Source organism: Equus przewalskii, chromosome 29 (genome assembly GCF_037783145.1).
Source record: "Equus przewalskii isolate Varuska chromosome 29, EquPr2, whole genome shotgun sequence".
NCBI classification, from domain to species: domain Eukaryota; kingdom Metazoa; phylum Chordata; class Mammalia; order Perissodactyla; family Equidae; genus Equus; species Equus przewalskii.
Window position 1 is genome coordinate 4,936,245 of NC_091859.1, and position 20,246 is coordinate 4,956,490.

At 35.5% G+C, this 20,246-nt stretch overlaps 1 protein-coding gene across 11 annotated transcripts in view; it reads right to left on the reverse strand.

Annotated features, from left to right (window-relative positions):
- OSBPL8 (oxysterol binding protein like 8) overlaps window positions 1-20,246 on the reverse strand; it is a 196,096-nt gene that overhangs the window by 55,907 nt on the left and 119,943 nt on the right. For 10 of the 11 annotated variants that reach the window (XM_070600113.1, XM_070600115.1, XM_070600117.1 and 7 more), the window contains one exon: window positions 3,977-4,047. In XM_070600113.1, coding sequence (XP_070456214.1) covers window positions 3,977-4,047 — 71 coding nt within the window. Of the gene's footprint in view, window positions 1-3,976; window positions 4,048-15,088; window positions 15,572-20,246 lie in introns of those variants that run through there. The other variant, XM_070600112.1, reaches the window with a different exon arrangement.

Below are 20,246 nucleotides of genomic sequence, written 5' to 3' on the forward strand. Positions count from 1 at the left end.
AGAACTGGACTTGAAACATCACATTGCTTACTGCCATGACAATAGTATACTTTGTGATACCGAAACAGTTTCACAAAATTCCTCAAGCCAAACAGGTGTCTGTCTTCTCCTTGACCCTGGAACCCAAAGACGGCATGGCTACTGTCAGAGGAATATGATGGTTTCTATTTCCCAGAGCTTAAGAGGAAAACGTGTATTATACCGTACTCCTTAGATACTATTAAATGAAGAATACTAAAATATTAGCTTAAAAGCTAACGAAAATTAGTGGCTGTTTACTAAGTACTATGCTAAACACTTTCTGTGTACTACCTCATTCAATCCCCAAAGCAACCCTATGAGATAGTAATAGTATCTTCCTTTTGCTAATAAGGAAACTAAGACCAACAGATTAAATCACTGCCCAAAGTCACAGAGCCAGTAAGGAGATAAGCTGGGATTTGCACCCTGATCTACCTAATTCCCAGTCTCATGCTCATAATCATCTCACTATATGATTTCTCACCCTTTAAAACTGTTCATATAGAATCTCAGTCACTCAAACTTAAGACATCTTCATAAACAACAGGAAATCTGTTTCCCCAACTTGACAAGATCTGGTGTGTGATTCCTAAAAGATTCTAGTACATAAGGGTGTCACATCTTGATATTAGAGCACTTCAAGGAACCCCTGCCATACAGTGTAGCTAGTCCTGAAAAACAGACAAAAAAATGATCCAGTGACCAAGTTCTACAGTCTCTTTAATACATTCCTCTCTAAGTTTTCTGAATCAACAGGTTACTTTTTAAAATACCAAAAACCATACACTATTTTTGTTGGAAATATTTTACTAGACTAAGTTTTCCTCCTTTTATAACCTTACTGACCACTATCTTAATGACAAGCACAGGGTTTAATGTATAGTACCGCTCGTCTCTTCGTTAAAGGGCCTTAGAATGCTCAGCAAGTTATATTTTTACTTCTTTTTCTTTCTTTCCTTCTTTTCTTTTTCCCTACTTAACTGCTGTCCCCTTATGTGCTATGTGACTTTGGGAAGTTGTTCAATCTCTTTCAGTCTTAGTTTCCTCATCTTTAAAATGAGGATATTCCTACTAACTCACAGGGTTGTTCTGACATAGAGTGCATGATATGCTCAACACAATACTTGGTATATATTGTGATTCAGGTTCTATAATCTAGATTGCAAGCACTGTCAAAAATCTGACCTTTAGATAAATGGAATAGTATCGTATGAGAACACTTCTGACTTGCTTTGAAAACAATAAAATACTGCAGATATAAGGAACACAACAATAATGATGTTACTATGACTGTATCAGATATTTTGGTTTGGAAAGGTTTTTTAAATGTCCAGGTAAATATATTTTTTACAGAGAGTGATAAATGATTTAGCAAACCTACAGACAAACAGATTGATGGCTGGAATCAAGTCAAGAGATCTGGATTCAGAAGCCCCTTATCCTTATCATAGGATTTCTTTTATCCCACTAGACACATTACTCATGCTGGCAATTCCTTTTGTTGAGATGGACAATTAAAAATTCATTAAAAAATGCTAACAGGAAGATAGGATGATTTGATTAACTGATTTTTCCAATTTGCTCATTTATAGGATGACTGAGAAACAAGAACTGCCTTTATTTAAAAAATTGGGGGGGAAGCAGTAAGGAGGGTGTATTCCATTGTGCTTACTGGTCTCAATTACGTATTTTAAGAAATAACACTTAACCTCAATCAAATCCTATGACCAAGATGACAGTATTGATACTTTTTGCATCAAGTTAAAAAAGTATATGGTTAAAATTGTTTGATGGTTTCAGTTATACAGATCAATCATAGAAGAAATAACAAAATTTTGTTTCCCAAAGCTACTTAGGTAAGAATAAAATCTTCAGAATTCTATGAGAATGAGGTTTAATGATAAATGCATAAATTTTAGGATGGGTCTGAAAAACAACAAAGTAGATTATATATTAAAATATTTAAGGACAAATTAGTGACTCTGCACCTCTTAAGATAACAGAATAAATCAAGATTAAATCTAAATTAAGATAAAATCAGTAAGTTTTAGCTCTTGGAAAATAACAGGACGAATACAATTTAACTTATACCAAATAGTTACCTTGCTGAGAATCCCACTCATTCACTGTAATTCTTTATTCAAAAGAAGAAAATGAATTCTTAAATACCTATTCTTAACCAGGTCCTTTGTCAGGCACTTGCAGCATCACAATCTGGGAGGTAGATCTTATCTCCCTTGCACATATAAAAAATGCGAAGCCCCTCTGAATTCCAGCTCACCACTTTGATCCTTGGAGAGTTATTTTTCTTAGCTTCAGTTTGTTCACTTATAAAATGGGGCCAATAATACCTGTCTTCTAGTATTGTTATGAGAGTTAAAATGATACAAATCAAGCTCTTAATACAAAGTAGCTACTAATATCATCATAATTAGCATCTAAGAAGTCATAGGTAATGTACGAGGGTCAAGATTCAAAGTCACTTTTTTGACTCTAAAGTAGTACTGTACAGTAGAACTTTCTGAATGACAGAAATGTTCTATATCTGAGTTGTCCAATATGGTAGCCACTAGCCATAAGTGTCTACTGAGCACTTGAGATGTAGCTAGTGTAACTGAGGAACTGAATTTCTAATTTTATTTAATTTTAATCGATTTAAATTTAAGGAGTCATTTTTACTAGGTGCTCTTGTACTCAAAGGGAAGCTCTGAAGCCTATGTTTGTTTTCCTCATTAATGCACACTGCTTCATTAAGGTATGTAAAGTGTCATTTCGGGTCCCCCCATTTAGAGACTACGCATGGGTGGCTGTGGCATGTAGGACTGGGGTTTATGTGGTTAGGCTTTGACTATTATACCATACTTTCACCAATTCTGGTATGAACTGCTTGAAAACAGGTTTTTTAATTCTATAAATTTCACTGTATTTCTAGCCATGGCAGACCCACGAATAAATTATTTCCTCTTCAATTTTCTTTAATTATACATCTCATACAAAATGATCAAGGCATTTCTCATGTGTATGTTATATACATACAAAGTACTATTTAACTTCCATCCGAAGTACTTTTACATTTATGATAGATGGACCTTTATGTAATGAATACTGAAGAGTGCAAATAAAACTTGTGTAAAATTATACATAAAAACATATCATGGAATCTTCTCAATTACCCCCAAGAATAGGGACAAAAAATATAGGGTTTTAAAAGCAAAGCCTACCGCTGAGAATAGCAGAGAATTTACTAGCTTAAGAAACAGGTTTTCCTACAGTCATTGAAGTTTGATTCCACAAACATAAGAGCTTCTCCTGCTACTAAACCTGACCATAAATGACAGTCAAAAGTCGTATCCCTTGACAAATTATAGAAACTCTAGTGAATTACAAACCCATAGGGAAACCAATGCATCCGTGTTTCTCAAATTTGAATATGTACTTAAAGAAAAATTCTCAACAGACCTAAGAATATGTACAAGAATCTCAGTTTGAGAACTACTAATTTAGAGAACTATGTCTCATTCTAAGAAAATGTCTCTCAATTGCAGGCTCTTATTGCAAGACATCTTTGGCCTCTAACTAGTAAAATGTACATGTTTTGATTGTCATTTGAATGAACCCAAAACAGGTAAGAATTTTGCTTAAAAAAATATGAACCCTGAGAATTTCTGTGAATGGAACCCTTAGACTTAAGTTTGAGAAGTAATGCTGTAGCAGACACTGGAAACAATATCATTCGGGAGAGAACACTGCTAACCAACAGGCTGTATTTCCAAGTAACCAACAGCCCCTAAATCAGCCCCAGTGGGAGTTTCCTTTCTTCACACATACCACAAGCTTTAGATACACCAAAATAAAAACATTCCATAAAAATCTGATAGGATTTCAGTGTCAGTTCCCTCATCTTAATATTAGAAAAATATCATAATCATATATTTGGGGACAACAATATGCTTACCTTGCTCTTTGACATAGAAAGTGAAGATTCATCTTTATTCTGAGAAATGTCTTCCTTTGTTCTTTCAAAACCTTTAAAAACATTGTCATTATCACAGTATTATTACTTTGAACACATAACAGGCATTGAAAAAGCATATATAGTTGTTAAAAGGCAATGCATTTAAGTCATTCAACTTCAAATATACATTATATTTGATGTACATCAGTGCAAGAAGCCTGACTGAACAGACAGTTTTAAACTATTACCATTTAAAGACTTCTAAGTGGTCACCTCTTGTATAATAATTCTTTAGAATAAACTAAGGCTTATAGAGGCCATGAAGTCTTTCCCTGAACTCATCAAGTTCAACAGCTCCTTGCTGTGTTCCTAGAGCACTCTGCATGAATTCAGGCTTCATGGAGCTTTTATTCTTTTCAGCTCTTCTCTAACAAAGAATCTGAACTGACAGAACCAACTCAACATGCTTTTCACACTTCTTGACAAACTGGAAAAATTCCAGAACTGGTGATAAAAGGAAGACTAGGGAAGTAAATCTGGATTGAGGGACAGACTTAAAAAAAAAATCTATATATTTATTGTGAGAATTAAATGAGGATGCATTGAAAGAACTTAGCACAGTATTTCGCACATAGTATATATTCAATGAATGTTTTCCCTTAATGGTATCATTGTCACTGACTATTATTATATAAATTATAAAACTATAAACCCTAAATGCATGAGTGCACTGGGATAAACATACACACATCCCTGTGATGATGTAACACATTAATGTAGTCGGCCAAAAGCAATTAACAAACGAATCTTATTAGAGTACAATTAGAGAAATGTTAATCCTGAGATTCATGTGGCAGGCATAAAAGGAGCAGTAAAAAAACCCAGACACACCTCACTTTATTGCACGTGCTTCACTTTACTGCACTTTGCAGATACTGCATTTTTTTAAAAATTGAAGGTTTGTGGCGACCCTGTGTCACGCAAGTCTATCAGTGCCATTTTTACAACAGCATTTGCTTACTTTGTATCTCTGTGTTACATTTTGGTAATTCTAGCAATATTTCAGACTTTTTCATTATTATTACATTTCTTATGGTGACCTGTGGTCAGTGCTCTTTGATGTTACTATCATAACTGTTTTCGGGCGCCATGAGCTATGCCCATATATAATAGCAAACCTAATCAATAAACATTGTGTGTGTTCTGACTGCTCCAATGACTGGCCATCCCCCCATCTCTCTCCTCCTCAGGCCTCCTTACTCCCTGAGACACAGCAACATTGAAATCATGCCATTTAATAACCCTACAATGACCTTGAAGTGTCCAAGTGAAGGGAAGAGTCACACGTCTCTCACTTTAAATCAAAAGCTAGAAACGATTAAACTTAGTGAGGAAGGCATGTTGAAAACCAAGACAGACTGAGAGCTAGGCCTCTTGCGCCAAACAGTTAGCAAGTTGTGAATGCAAAGGAAAAGTTCTTGAAGGAAATGAAAAGGGCTACTCCAGTGAACACATGAACAATAAGAAAGTGAAACAGCCTTATTGCTGATACGGAGAAAGTTTTAATGGTCTGGATAGAAGATCAAACCAGCCACAACATTCCCTGAAGCCAAAGCCTAATCCAGAGCAAGGCCCTAACTCTCTTCAATTCTATGGAGGCCGAGAGAGGTGAGGAAGCTGCAGAAGAAAACATTGAAGCGAGCAGAGGTTGGGTCATGAAATTTAAGAAAAAAGCTGTCTCCATAACATAAAAGTGCAAAGCAAAGCAGCAAGTGCTGATGTAGAAGTTGCATCGAATTACCCAGAAGATTTAGCTAAGATAATTAATGAAGGTGGCTGCATTAAACAGCAGATTTTCAATATAGACGAAACAGCCTTTTATTGGAAGAAGATGCCATCTAGGACTTTCATAGCTTGAGAGGAAAAGTCAGTGGCTGGCTTCAAAGCTTCAAAGGACAGGCTGACAATCTTGTTAAGGGTTAAGGCAGCTGATGACTTTAAGTTGAAGCCAATGCTCACTTATAATTCTGAAAACCCTAGGGCCCTTAAGAATTATGCTAAATCTACTGTTCCTGTGCTCCATAAATGGAACAACAAAGCCTGGCTGACAGCACATCTGTTTACAACATGGCTTACTGAATAGTTTAAGGCCACTGTTGAGACCTACTGCTCAGAAAAAAGGATTGCTTTCAAAATATGACTGCTCATGGACAATGTACCTGGTCACGCAAGAGCTCTGACAGAGATGTACAAGATTAATGTTGTTTTCATGCCTGCAAACACAACATCCATTCTGCAGCCTATGGATCAAGGAATAATTTCGACTTTCAAGACTTATTATTTAAAAAATACATTTCATAAGACTGTAGCTCTCATAGATGGTGATTCCTCTGATGGATCTGGGCAAACTCAATTGAAAACCTTCTGGAAAGGATTCACTATTCTAGATGTGATTAAGAACATTTGTGCTTCATGCGAAGAGGTCAAAACATCAACATCAACAGGAGTTTGGAAGAAGTTGATTCCAACCCTCGTGGATGACTTTGAGGGGTTCAAGATTTCAGTGGGAGAAGTAACTCTAGATGTAGACCCTCCACCAGTAAAAGATTATGACTCACTGGACGCTCAGATGATGGTTAGCATTTTTTATAAATAAAGTTTCTTTTGCTATGCATACTTTTTTAGACATAATGCTAATAAACACTTAATAGACTACAATATAGTGTAAACATAGCTTTTATATGTACTGGGAAACCAAAAAATTCATGTGACGAACTTCATTGAGATATTCGTTCTATTGTGGTCTGGAACCAAACCCACAATATCTCCAAGGTGTGCCTGTACTCAGTTCAATGAAGTTCTTTCAACTTTTGAGGGCAAGTAATATTAACTCTTCCCTATAGTTACTTGTTCTGAGTCCAATAAAAGCCTATACCAAAAATATATAAACTATTATTCATAAAGCAACACAAAAAATCATCAGTAGCACCAGTGCCTGAAGCATTTAAAAATCATTTCTAGCATATCAACGATACCATCTATTCTGTATTTGGTTTCATATCAGCTAAAAACAAATCTACTCCATTTTCATAATCCAGACATTTTACTGAAATTTTTATGTAGTATGAAGAAGGAATCTTTTTTTCTTTTTCTGGTAAGGAGAAGGATCACTCAAACCCAATACTAGCGAAAAAAATTGTTTCATAAATGCAGCATGGAATTTTAAATGAAAACTTACTGGAATTTGAAACTTTAGTGTAAAAGAAACCAAAGTTACATAATTCAGTTTAAAAATTCTAAGATATTTATTCAGAGTAATAAAAATTTTGTAGCAAGTAATTCTTAATACTAATGAACTAACAAATTACTTGAAAGTTCTAAATACATATGGAAGAAAAGATTTTCTAAAAATATATACTGTAAATGAAAAAAAGTTTTCTTTTAGTCCTGTAAATACAGATTTTCACTTCAATTTCTCTAGTGAGGTCTTAGTTTCAGCTGAATCTAGACCTATCTATTTACAAGATCAGGAAAAATACCCACTTCATTGTAGCCTCATTCACATATTATTTTTAAAACAGAACAGTAAATTAAAACAAAAGTAGAAGTTAAAAACCCAAACAGACTCTCTCTTCAACATACAAATATGTCTTGTAAAAAGTTTCAAATGTTGTAAAAGGACATTCATAAACCACAATTCTATATTATCTGTCAAACCCAATATATGAATCCCATTCTAAAAGATTCTCTATACCTCTAATTTGAAAATCAAATTATTTTAAAAGCTGATCTGATGACTTTCAAGTTATTTAAAAGTACAGAGGGATAACTGCTGGGTATTTATCCAAAGAACATGAAAACACTAATGCATAAACATATATGCACCCTTACATTCATCGTGGCATTATTCACAATAGCCAAGAGTTGGAAGCAAACTGGGTGCCCATCAAGAGATAAATGGATAAAAAAGATGTGGTATATCTACACAACGGAATACTACTCAGCCATAAAAAAAAATGAAATCTTGCCATTTGCAACAACATGGTCAGAACTTAAGGGTATTACACTAAGCGAAATAAGCCAGAGGGACAAAGTGAAATATTGTACAATCTCATTCATAAACAGAAGATAGCAACAACAACAAACACATAGAGACAGAGATTGAACTGGTGGTTACCAGCAGGGAAGCGGGGAGGGAGGAGGGCAAAAGGGGTGAATAGGTCCATGTGTATGGTGATGGATGGTAATTAGTCTTTGGGTGGTGAATATCACGTAATCTACAGAGAAATCAAAATATGATGATGCGTACTTGAAATTTATGTAATGTTATAAACCAATGTTACCTCAATAAAACAAATAATAAATTGGGCTGGCCCGGTTGTGTAGTGGTTAAGTTCGTGTGCTCAGCTTTGGTGGCCCGGGGTTCACTGGTTCAGATCCCAGGCGTAGATGTACACACCACACATCAAGCCATGATGTGGCAGCATCCCACATACAAAATAGAGGAAGATTGGCACAGATGTTAGCTCAGGGCCATCTTCTTCACAAAAATAAACAAATAAATATTTTTAAAAAGTATAGAGGGATAAAGCAAAATGCTAAGTCTGGTCAACTACTTTTGCGCTTTAACTAAGGGCAAATAAGTAGACGATCAGCATAAAAAAAATGCAAAGAAGATAGAAACAGGTTCAAAAACCTTAAAAAGAAAATATTGCCATACTGTACACTAAGTTTTCAAGGGCAATTCCAAGGTAAGCGAAGCAAAAAGCGTCACACTAGGGACTCTGTCTTTAGACTGGATAAAGCTAGTTTCCTAAAAACGTGCAAAATAATCTTTATCTTAAAAAGTCAGTGACAAAAGTATATTTAGTAGAAGCCAAAGAGGCTCTGCCAAAATACTTCTTAGGCATTTATGTATTTTCCACCAAGTATGGGGATTCAAAATTACTTTAAAATTATTTTTATTTAAAAAAGTTTAGTGATATTTATAGTCAAAATCCTGAAGCCTATAACATATTATTGACCATTATCAATAATGCAGAAAAGTTTCAGATCATGACTTCTCACCAAGTTTGCTTGCTAGTGATTTTAGGTAGTCAATTCTCTTCCTACTATCCTCCCCACTACCACAATGATATAGAGACTTATGTCCTCATCAAAATAGCTAAAATTAAAAGGTCAACACCATCCAAGTACAGGTGAGAAGGCGGAGCAACTGGAACTCTGTTTACTACTGGTGGGAGTCTAAAGGGGCATAACCGCTTTGGAAAACTATTTGATTGTATCCACTAAAGCTGAACGCATGCATATGCTAACACACGGCAATTCTGCTCCGAGATAAACCCAACAGAAATGAGCATGTGTTTTCATCAATGACAGGCACAAAAATGTTCAAGCAGCTTTATTTAAATAGCCCAAATCTGGAGCCAACTCAAATGGCTATTAATAGTAGAATAAATGAATATATTATAGTATATTTACACAATGGAATTTACACAGCAATGGAAAAAAACCAATTACTACTACACAAAACAACAAACATAATATTGAGTGAAAGCAGCCACCTTTCCCCATCAAAAAAAACATACATACTGTAGGATTCCATTTATATAAAGTTTAGGAACTGGCAAATCTAGTCTATGGTGTTAGAAGTTGGAATGGTGGTTTACCTCTGTTGTAGGAGGAATTGACTGGGAGGGACAGGAGGAAGTCTGGGGATCTGGGAAGTAGTTACACTTGCCTATACATAACTAAGAAGTGAAAAAGCTGTGCACTTAAGTATATGTAAATTATGCCTCAATAAAATAAATAAATAAAAACTCAGATATCCTTCCTTATTCTTCTAGTTTTGTTTTCTTTTTTTTTGAGGAAGTCCTCCTCTTTTTGCTGAGGAAGTCTCGCCCTGAGCTAACATTCGTGCCCATCTTCCTCCACTTTATATGTGGGACGCCTACCACAGCATGGCGTGCCAAACGGTGCCATGTCCGCACCCGGGATCTGAACCGGCGAACCCTGGGCCGCCGAGAAGCGGAACGTGCGAACTTAACGGCTGCGCCACTATTCTTCCAGTTTACTAGATCTCTCCTCCTTCGACATCCTTTCTCACTTAATCTATATTCCTTTAACTTATTCTGCACCTGGCTAATTCTGATCCATTCATCAACAATGATGACAATTATAATGATAACTAACAATAATATTAATGAAAACAATAAAGAAACCATTTGTAGGAACACTTGTGATTGTAAGACACTATGCTAGATGCGTTACTTTCTAATCTCTAAAACACCACCACAAAAACTCCCAAATATTAATTATATTTTATATAATTTAAAAAACTGAGGCTAACAGAAATTAAGTGACTTGACTCATGTCAATAAGTGACAGTATCAGAGCTGATTCAAACTTGGGTCCAACTTTAAAATTCGTGCCGTTTCTAAAATGCCAGGGTGCCTCTCAAGACGCAAAGCCACCTGTTCTAGGAGGCCTTGCTTTGACTGTGTAGGCACAGTTACCTGTCCCCTGCTCTGAGACACAAAGTACTTCATACACATTTGTACTACCATATTTATCACAATATACTTCAATTATTTGTTTTCATGTTCATGTTCCATACTTCACTGTGAGTTCCTGAAAGGGAGGGTCTTATGCTTATTTATCCTTTCAAATATAAAAATTTGATAAACTTGATCCAAAAATTAATAGAAATGGACTCCACTTTTACTTGTGATGGTTTTTTAAATAGTGAAACACAGAACACCTTCGGAAAATTGCATAAAACATGTGTAATTTAATGTATACAGTGACTATTTGCAAAACTACCACCCAAATCAAGAAATAGAGAATTGTCAGCATCTCATAATATCTCCCCCAGTGCCACTCTTGACCACTACCTACTTTTCTTCTACTCAAAAGTAATTATCTTGACTTTTGCAGTCATTATTTACCAGTGTGTGACAGTGGGTATTTCATTTGTTTTCACTGCCTATTAGCATCCCACTGCATGACTATATCACTATTTATCCATATATTGTTGATAGACATTTGAGTTGCTCCTAGTTTGTCCCTCTTGTGAACAATGCTGCTACAAATATTCTTGGAAATGTATCCTGGTGGACATATATATCCGTGAGTTTCTTCTAGGGTTTAAACCTAGAAGTAGAATTCCTGGGTTACAGTGTATGTGTGTCTTCAACTTTAAGAATATCAAATTGTAGTTTTTGGGTGATGAACATGATGTAATCTACACAGAATTTGAAATATAATAAGGTGTACACAAAGAAAAAAGAATACCAAATTATTTATCAATTTGTTTATTTTTCCACTAACAGCAGGTAAGAGTTCTCCTTTCTCTATATTTACGGTAACATCAATATTGACAAATTTTTAATATTTTTGTCAATCTGTTGGGTATATCAATGGTATATTAACGAGGTTTTAGTTTGCATGTCCCTGAAGACTAATGACGTTGAACATTTTCTCATATGTTAACTAGTCATTTTAGTTTTCTCTTCTTGAAGAACCTCTTCAGATCCTTTGTGCATTTTTTTTTTAAAGATTTTATTTTTTTCCTTTTTCTCCCCAAAGCCCCCCCGGTACATAGTTGTATATTCTTCGTTGTGGGTCCTTCTAGTTGTGGCATGTGGGACGCTGCCTCAGCGTGGCTTGATGAGCAGTGCCATGTCCGCGCCCAGGATTCGAACCAATGAAACACTGGGCCTCCTGCAACAGAGCACGCGAACTTAACCACTCGGCCATGGGGCCAGCTCCCCTTTGTGCATTTTTTAAAAACTCATTGTTGGGGCCAGTCAGGTGGCAGTTTGTGTACTCCGCTTTGGCACCCGGGGTTCACAGGTTCGGATCTTCCTCAAGCAAAAAGAGGAGGACTGGCAACAGATGTTAGCTCAGGGCAAATCTTCCTCACTAAAAAAACCCAACTCATTGTCTATCTTTTTCTTACTGACATATATACACAAATTCTTGATGTACTCCAGGTACTGGTCCTTTGCCAGCTATATTCGTTACAAATACCTCCCCATTCTGTGGCTTGTCTTTTTATTTTCTGCATGGTTTATTTTGATGAACAGCTCTTAATATTAATGTAGTCAATTCAGCAACCTTGTTCTTTAAGTGTTAGTGCTTTTTGGTCTTAAGAAAGTCTTCCTTAAATCTGTGGTGATAAAGATATTTTCCAATAAAGCAGTAGTACATAGAGTTTATTTTCTCCTACTAATCCAATGGAATATTATTCCTAAATAAATTAGCACTCTGTCCTTAACTTCTAATTTGTTAACAGGATACAAGTGCTATCATCATTGATAAGGTATAACCTTTTTATATACTTCAGTAACAAATTTGGTTCATTAATGTTTAGATATAATAAAGTAAGCTTTATGCTGCTTCAGTCTCATGAAATGAGATTAGATATAGGTATCTACAAATGTAGAGTTAATAGGTATTTGCAAAATATAGAATTGCTATATTAAAATTAACTATACCAAATACAGCCACGAATCAAGAAACTGCACAGGAAAAAAAACCTCTGAGAAGTCAAAATATACTAAAAAGAGGGGCTGGCCCAGTGGCATAGCAGTTAAGTTTGTGTGCTCCACTTCAGTGGCCTGAGGTTCGCTCATTTGGATCCCGGGCACAGATCTATGCACGACTTATCAAGCCATGCTGTGGCAAGTGTCCCACATATTAAGTAGAGAAAGATGGGCACAGATGTTAGCTCAGGACCGGTCTTCCTTACCAAAAAGAGGAGGATTGGTGGTGGATGTTAGCTCAGGGCTAATCTTCCTGAAAAAACAAATATATATATATATATATATATATATATATATATACATATATATATATATATATATACACACACACACACACTAAAAAGAAATCTATCTGTGCACTAAAGCTCACAGTTTGTCTATAAACGATATCTTTGCTCAAAGTTTAGTTACTCCGATTTTTAGGTACTGCTCTAGAGACTGGTCCAATGAATATACCTAGAAGTGATACTTGAGATTAAGGAAAGAGACAAAGAGACACGAACTGAAAAAAAAAATTTGCACTATAGTGTCACTATGAGTACATGGGCAATGGGTACCATTTTTATATTATATCTCAAAACATCAATATATTTCTTAAGGTAGAAGTGACCAAAACAACAAAAAAAGAGAGAGATTTTCTTCAAGAAAACTAAAATGAAAAAAGTGCTCAAAGAAGTAAGACAAAGTTATCTTTAAATATCACTAATTTAGAACTTTTCCTCCTCTAATGATGTCAAATAAAAACGCATCTAAAAATTTTTTTTCAGTACAAAGAAATGTCTCAGAAGAAACCATAATTTTACTTTTAACTTAATAAATAAATAGCCACTTCTCTGAAGTATCTAATACCATTCTATTTCTTAGCTGATAAAATAACACATATTTTAAAGAGCTTTTTAACATGGCTGATTGCAACACACTGTTGGTCGTATTGAGGGGAACACGGAAGCAGCCCAATGAATACGACTTTCTCTGTTTCAGGAACTAGTAAACAAAGCCAACCGTTTACTTTTCCATCCAAAAAGATCAATCCAGGATGACCTTCAATATAAGCTTTGACAAGATAAACTGACAATTCTGCCTTCAATTGCCTCATTAAGTAAACACCAAACTTTCGGAAAATGAAGTTTTCTATTGGTCATTAGGGTCACATGATTATTCTTTAATATTAAGTAGACTCATGGCATGAAGGTCAGCAAACACGTGCCAGAAAGCTTCTGGCTTAAAAAAAAACAAAGAGACAGAGAGAAACAGAGAAATGGAACTAAGTCAGATTGCCAAAGCAAAGAGAGTATTTAACAACATTACAAAATTCCAGTATGTTGTATTTTCAAAGCCCCTTCTGGACAAAGACAAACACTAAAATCTGCACCATTCTGAGAACGTCAGAAGCATGACAGTAACCATGTTACACTGGGAAGACTAAATGCAGGTCAGGAATGCTGTGCAAAGCTATGCTACTCAGGCAACAGCTCAGGACTGTGGTTTCCAATTCTTTTTGGAAACACTGTTAGAAAAGAAAATGAAATTAGTGAACTTATAATAAATTAATTGCCCAGGTAATACCTTCTATAAGGTGTTTCACTATCTCAAAAGAATTCATATACCATCTATCAACATGAATATTCACAAAAATCAAGAATAAAGGTTAGTGTGAAAACAGAAAATACAATTGAAATTTAACAAAATATAAGTGTCATAAAATGGTTAAAGCAAGCATGAGTTTCAGTCAATATTTCTTTGCCATGAGTATTCAAAGAATATTTTTATTTTTAAAAATAATATAACCTTTAAAAAGTAGATATAATTATGTAGCAGTTTAAAATTTTGAAAAGAAAACAAAGAAGACTGTTCATATTTTTAAAATATATACCCAAATATTTGCTACAATAAATATCAATAAATGAACAACTTATATCTTCATCTCATTGACCAACTATTTAATGTTTAACTCATGACTGTCAAATGCCTAATTTCATTTAATACATATTACCCTAAAAATACATACCACAAAAACTAATCATACACAAACACATCTAACAACAAGTAAGGCATTTCCAAAATTATACTTGGGCAGAACTCTTCACTTTAGTCAGGACATGAGCTATTAAAGCTTAAACTAAACATCAATTTTATTATAGTTACCATTCTGCAGAAAATAGCCAAACAAATATCCACATCAAATATCTGGGTTTCATTTGCAAAAATCTCAGAGCAATTTGTTTATTTATAGAATTTTACATTTATCTCAAGTCCAGAAAAGGTTTTAATTTTATCAAAGGGTCATAATAACTATTTATTTCTATAATTAAAGCAAAAATCCATGCTATAAGCATACAAGATTCATACTTTACTGAATCATTAGTTCTCGAGTTTGAGCTTAAGAGACTGTACGAGAAAATATGGGAAAACCAAGCCATATAACAGCAGTTACTAAAACCTAACCTTTCACTATAAAATTGTTTTGTTTAAATGAAAGCAGTTTTAAGATGTTAAAACGTCTGGTTTGTTTCTATGGAAGGTCGGCAAGAAATTAAGAAAAGAATGCAAGATTAAACAAGCAAACCTGGCAACGAAGGAGAAAGTTCATTGTATCCTCCAAACGAAGCGTTCCGGACAAGCTTTCGGCCATCAATTCGTGGAGGAAATAAAACAGGCGAGACCGCAGCACAGGAAGAAAATCTACGTTGTTGTGAGCTCTCTTCTTTCATGGCTTAGAAGGCCTATTTAATGTATATGCTCACCCAGAAGGCTAATTAGACCAGTAAGGCAATGACAGGCTTTTCCCTCACATCCAAATGTAGCAAAACCCACCAGCAAAAACAAAGGACACACACATTTAACAGCAAAGGAGAAGGACCAGAGACTGTCAAATCAGCAATAAACAGATAAAGAAAGAGACTGACAGAAAAGGCACTTAAGCCATGCTGCTGGGTTTTTTAAAAAAGAACTGATAAACAAGAAAGGCTATTCCACTAATGTTTTACCTTTTTATTAAACCATTAATGCCCTGCACTGAATTGCTGCCTTAGGAAAACAAAGCAAGATCAATACTTAGAGATCTAGGATGAAGTAATAAAAACAGTTTCTCTTCTTTTCCCATACCCACTGTGTTTTTGTAGTATCCACCACTTTCCCGATTCTTTCCTTTCCAGTTTTTGCTTACTGCAAAAGTGGATATAAACATAACATTGTTTATCTTTTCTGAAGCTTCCAGATGTATATCTAATCTACTGCTTGCCTCAGGCATGATTAAGATTTCATGAGGAAAGATATTCTTTCACGTACAATTTTGATGGATTCCAACAGTTAAAGCAAAGAATAAACATGTAAGTTTTACCTCTAGCAGGGATATATGAGTCATTAAGACAGTGTTAGTTCAAACCAACCCAGAGAAGATTAGAAAGACATCATCATTAATGCTGTATGCTCCAATATGTGTTCTCTGAAACAGATATGAGTTGCTACAGTTCCTCTTCATTACATTTATACTTTGCAAAATACATAATCTACCAGTAAGTATGTCCCACTTAAAACTCTCCAATTAAAAAAACACGCAAGTTTATCATCACAGTGACAAATAGAAATATCTCTCTTTACTAGGTTAAAACTAAGTGACTGGTATGATCCCACATCATTATATCTAACAGGAAAGTACCTACAGCCAAAATAATACACTATGTTGTCTCTCTATACCTAATCTTTAAAATTCCAAAGAATTCTTTCCTAGTTATATTCAAATCCATTTACCTTAATCTACCTTAATTGAAGTTAAAAAGCTCCAGTCAATCACCCTCTTTATCTACCCTAGATTGATTTTTCTGATCACAGTTCTTATTTCCAATCTGGAAGTACACCCAGCAACATAAATTTGATACTGGAAAGCATGAAATAAGTAGTCACTGTCTTGCAGGTCCAAGAGAGCCAAACCACAAACCCGCAGTGCTAAAAACTGAGAACCAAACCTCTTTATACCAAAGAATCCCTTTGCAGATAACTCACAGCCTCAAGTTCCTTTAGATCAGGAATCAGATAAGCTACTGACATCAATAATAATACTGGAATCAGCACAAAAATATAAGCAATGCCTTCAAAATTGGAAGGAAAAAGACATCCAACTTGGAATTCCATACCCAGCCAAAGGATTAACTATATCTTAGGGTAAAATAAAAATATTTTTTGACATACAAGGTCTCAAAAATGTACTTTCCACACATGTTTTTAAAGAGTTTGTTAGAGTAGCCATTCTCACCTGGGGTTCTACAATAGAATTAGGTCTAATGTACTAAAATATCCACTCTTCAAAACGAATTAACTTTTTCTCCCATGCATCTATAATGGCTCTAACCATGACCATATCCTTGGGAGAACTGAGGAAATATTCACTTAAATTATTTTCTATAGGCCTTACTCCCTCACAGAACCCTAGCTAAGAAAGGCTGTACTAGAATACACACTCTACCAAAAAGTGACAGCAAATTAAGAATGCATGGAATACAGGACACAGGACATTCAATATAAAAGAGCTGTCATCACCAAAAAGTCCCCTACCACTGTACCATCTCTTTTTAATCCTAGGACAAGCTGTTTGGGTGAGCTTTGCCCAAATTCTTTTCTGACCTTGGTTTGTCTCGACCGTATGCTGATGAAGTTTCTTTTCTTTTCCACAGGCCATTATGTTTGGATAAGCTGAGGATACTTCTAATACACTGACGTGTTCTTTTTTTTTTTTAAAGACTCTATTTTTTAAAGGAATTTTAAGTTCACAGCAAAATTGAGAGGAAGCTATTTCCCATATACCCCCTGCCTCACATATGCATGGCCTGCCTCATCAATTTCCACCACCAGAGGAGTACACTTGTTACAACTGATGAACCCACACTGAGACATCATAATCACCCAAAGTCCAAAGATTATCTTAGGGTCCACTTTTGCTGTTGTACATTCTACAGGTTTGGACAAATGTATAATGACATGTATCTATCATTACAGTATCATACCGAGTATTTTCAGTGCCCTAAAAATCTTCTGTGCTCCTCCTATTCATCCCTCCTACTTGGCTACAACTTCTGGCAACCACTGATCTTTTTACTGTCTCCATAGCTTTGCCTTTACCATAACGTCACGTAGATGGAATCACACAGTGTGAAGCCTTTTCAGGTTGGCTTCTTTCACTTAGTAATATGCATTTAAGGTTCCTCCATGTCTATTCGTGGCATGATATCTCATTTCTTTTTAGCCCTGAATAATATTGCATTGTCTGGATGTATCACAGTTTACTTATCCATTCACATACTGAAGGACATCTTGGTTGCTTCCAAGTTTTGGCAATTACAAAATAAAGTTGCTACAAACATCTTAGTGCAGGTTTTTGTGTGGACCTATGTTTTCAGCTGCTTTGGGTAAATATCAAGGAGCATGACTGCTGGATTGTATGATAAGAGTATGGTTTAGTTTTGTAAGAAACCAGCAAACTGTCTTCTAAAGTGGCTGTACCATTGTGCCTTCCCACCCACAATGAACGAGAGTTCCTATGCTCTACACTGGTGTTGTCAGTATTTTGGATTTTGGCTATTCTAATAGGTATGTAGCAGTATTTCACTGTTGTTTTAATTTGCATTTCCCTGATGACATACGCCGTAGAGCATCTTTTCATACGCTTATTTGTCATCTATATATCTTCTTTAGTGAGGTGTCTGTTAAGGTCTTTCACTCATTTTTTAAGTGAGTTGTTTGTTTTCTTATTGTTGATTTTAAGAATTCTTTGTATATTTTGGACAACAGTCCTTTAACAGATGTTTCTTTTGCAAATATTTTCTCCCAGTCTGCAGCCTGCCTGCTCATTCTCTTGTCACTGTCTTCTACAACGCGTGTTTAAGTGTTCTATTTTCTACCTTCTCGCCTTTCTTGACCATATATACTGACAAGTGTGTAAGACCTAAACTGCAAGCTATGAGGGACCCGATATTTCCCAGGACTCAGTAATGATCCCGCCCAATGTTTTCCATAGCAAAGGCTCTTGTTAAACTCTCAAAGAAATCAAAGCCAACCTATAGCCCAGACACCTTGTTCAGTTTATCTTTTCCTGGGAAGCTCTGTCAAATAGTGGCAAGATTGCCCCTTCCTTCCCAAAATGAGCTTGTGCTTACTAGTCAGTCTTTCAAAGTAAACTCCAAATTGTGTAGACATGCACAGGTAAAGGTAACATTATTTGAGGATTAAAAAAGCATGAAAATTCATACAGGGGCCAGTCCCATGGCTGAGTGGTTAAGTTCACGCGCTCCACTTCGGTGGCCCGGGATTTTGCTGGTTTGGATCCTGGGCACGGACATGACACCACTTGTCAGGCCATGCTGAGGCGGCATCCCACATAGCACAACCAGAGGCACTCACAACTAGAATATACAACTATGTACTGGGGGGCTTTGGGAAGGAAAAAAAAAATTCACACAAAGGTAAGGATAGTGGTTACCTGGGGCATGCAGAGGGCAAAATGGGGAAGAGACTGGGATTGGGAGAGACCAAAGACTTCTAAAGTACTGGCAATGATCTCTCCTAAACGTGGGGTGCTAGGTACATAAGTATTGGTTTTACGGTTATTCTATAAAATATATGCATAACCATTTCATTATACATATACACATAAATTTTTTTTCAAAGTTCTTAGACTGTTGCTTGGTATATGGAAAACACTCCACAAATGTAGGCTGTTATTTTGTCCAGGTTTGTAATTCAGTAGTTCAGAGAAGCAAGGCAGATAAGAATAACAAAATATTACTAAATAAAGTGATATAATTAGCAGGATTTATTTTCCCCTCCCTATTAGCCACCTGTTACCATTTTATCCTTTCTTTGCATTCACTTGAGTAATCCTAACTCAAATCGGTTATCTATACCCTTTCTCCCCTAAGATGTGATCACTGGGGCCTAATCATCTGGAAATTTAAATAAGAACTCCATCTTTCCCACCTCATCTGAATGGTGGTGAAATAAATGCAGTAGCCGTATTTACACAAACTTCACAAAGCTTCCATTAGCCTTGTTAAAGATTTTAAAATACTTGGTAAACTCAAAATACTTGATGAAAATACTTGGTAAACTAAAAAAGCATTACTTCAATTAGAACCAGTGGAAACAACACTAGGAGCTAATATTTCTGGATCCTATATTTGGTTCAATTATTATCTACCACTTGCCTTGCCTACACATCATACAATTGCAAGGATAAATATAAATACAGTCATGCACTGCATAACGAAGATTCAGTCAACGATGGACGGCATATATGAGAGTGATTTCCAAAGATTAGCACCATAGAGCCTAGGGGTGTAGTAGGTCATATCATCTAAGTTTGTGTAAGTATACTCTGTGATGTTTGCACAACGACAAAATCACTTAACTTCACATTTCTCAGAATGTATCCTCATCATTAAGCAATGCATGACTGCATACACATGTACATATGTTTTGATCAATATAAAGTGTTTTGTAAATGTAAGGTAGTAATAATAACTTACATTTTTCGAGTCTATAATCTAATCCAAAGAAAACAATTATACTATAATGATCTTATGATAGGATATAACAAACTGCTGGACATTAACTTCGTAAGGTAATCACAAATACTCCCTTCTTCAATAATGAAAAAAAACACTTAAAAAAACCCAAATTTTTAAAGGCAACTGTTAATTTAAAACCAAACCCTAGATTTGTAACCCCCAAGA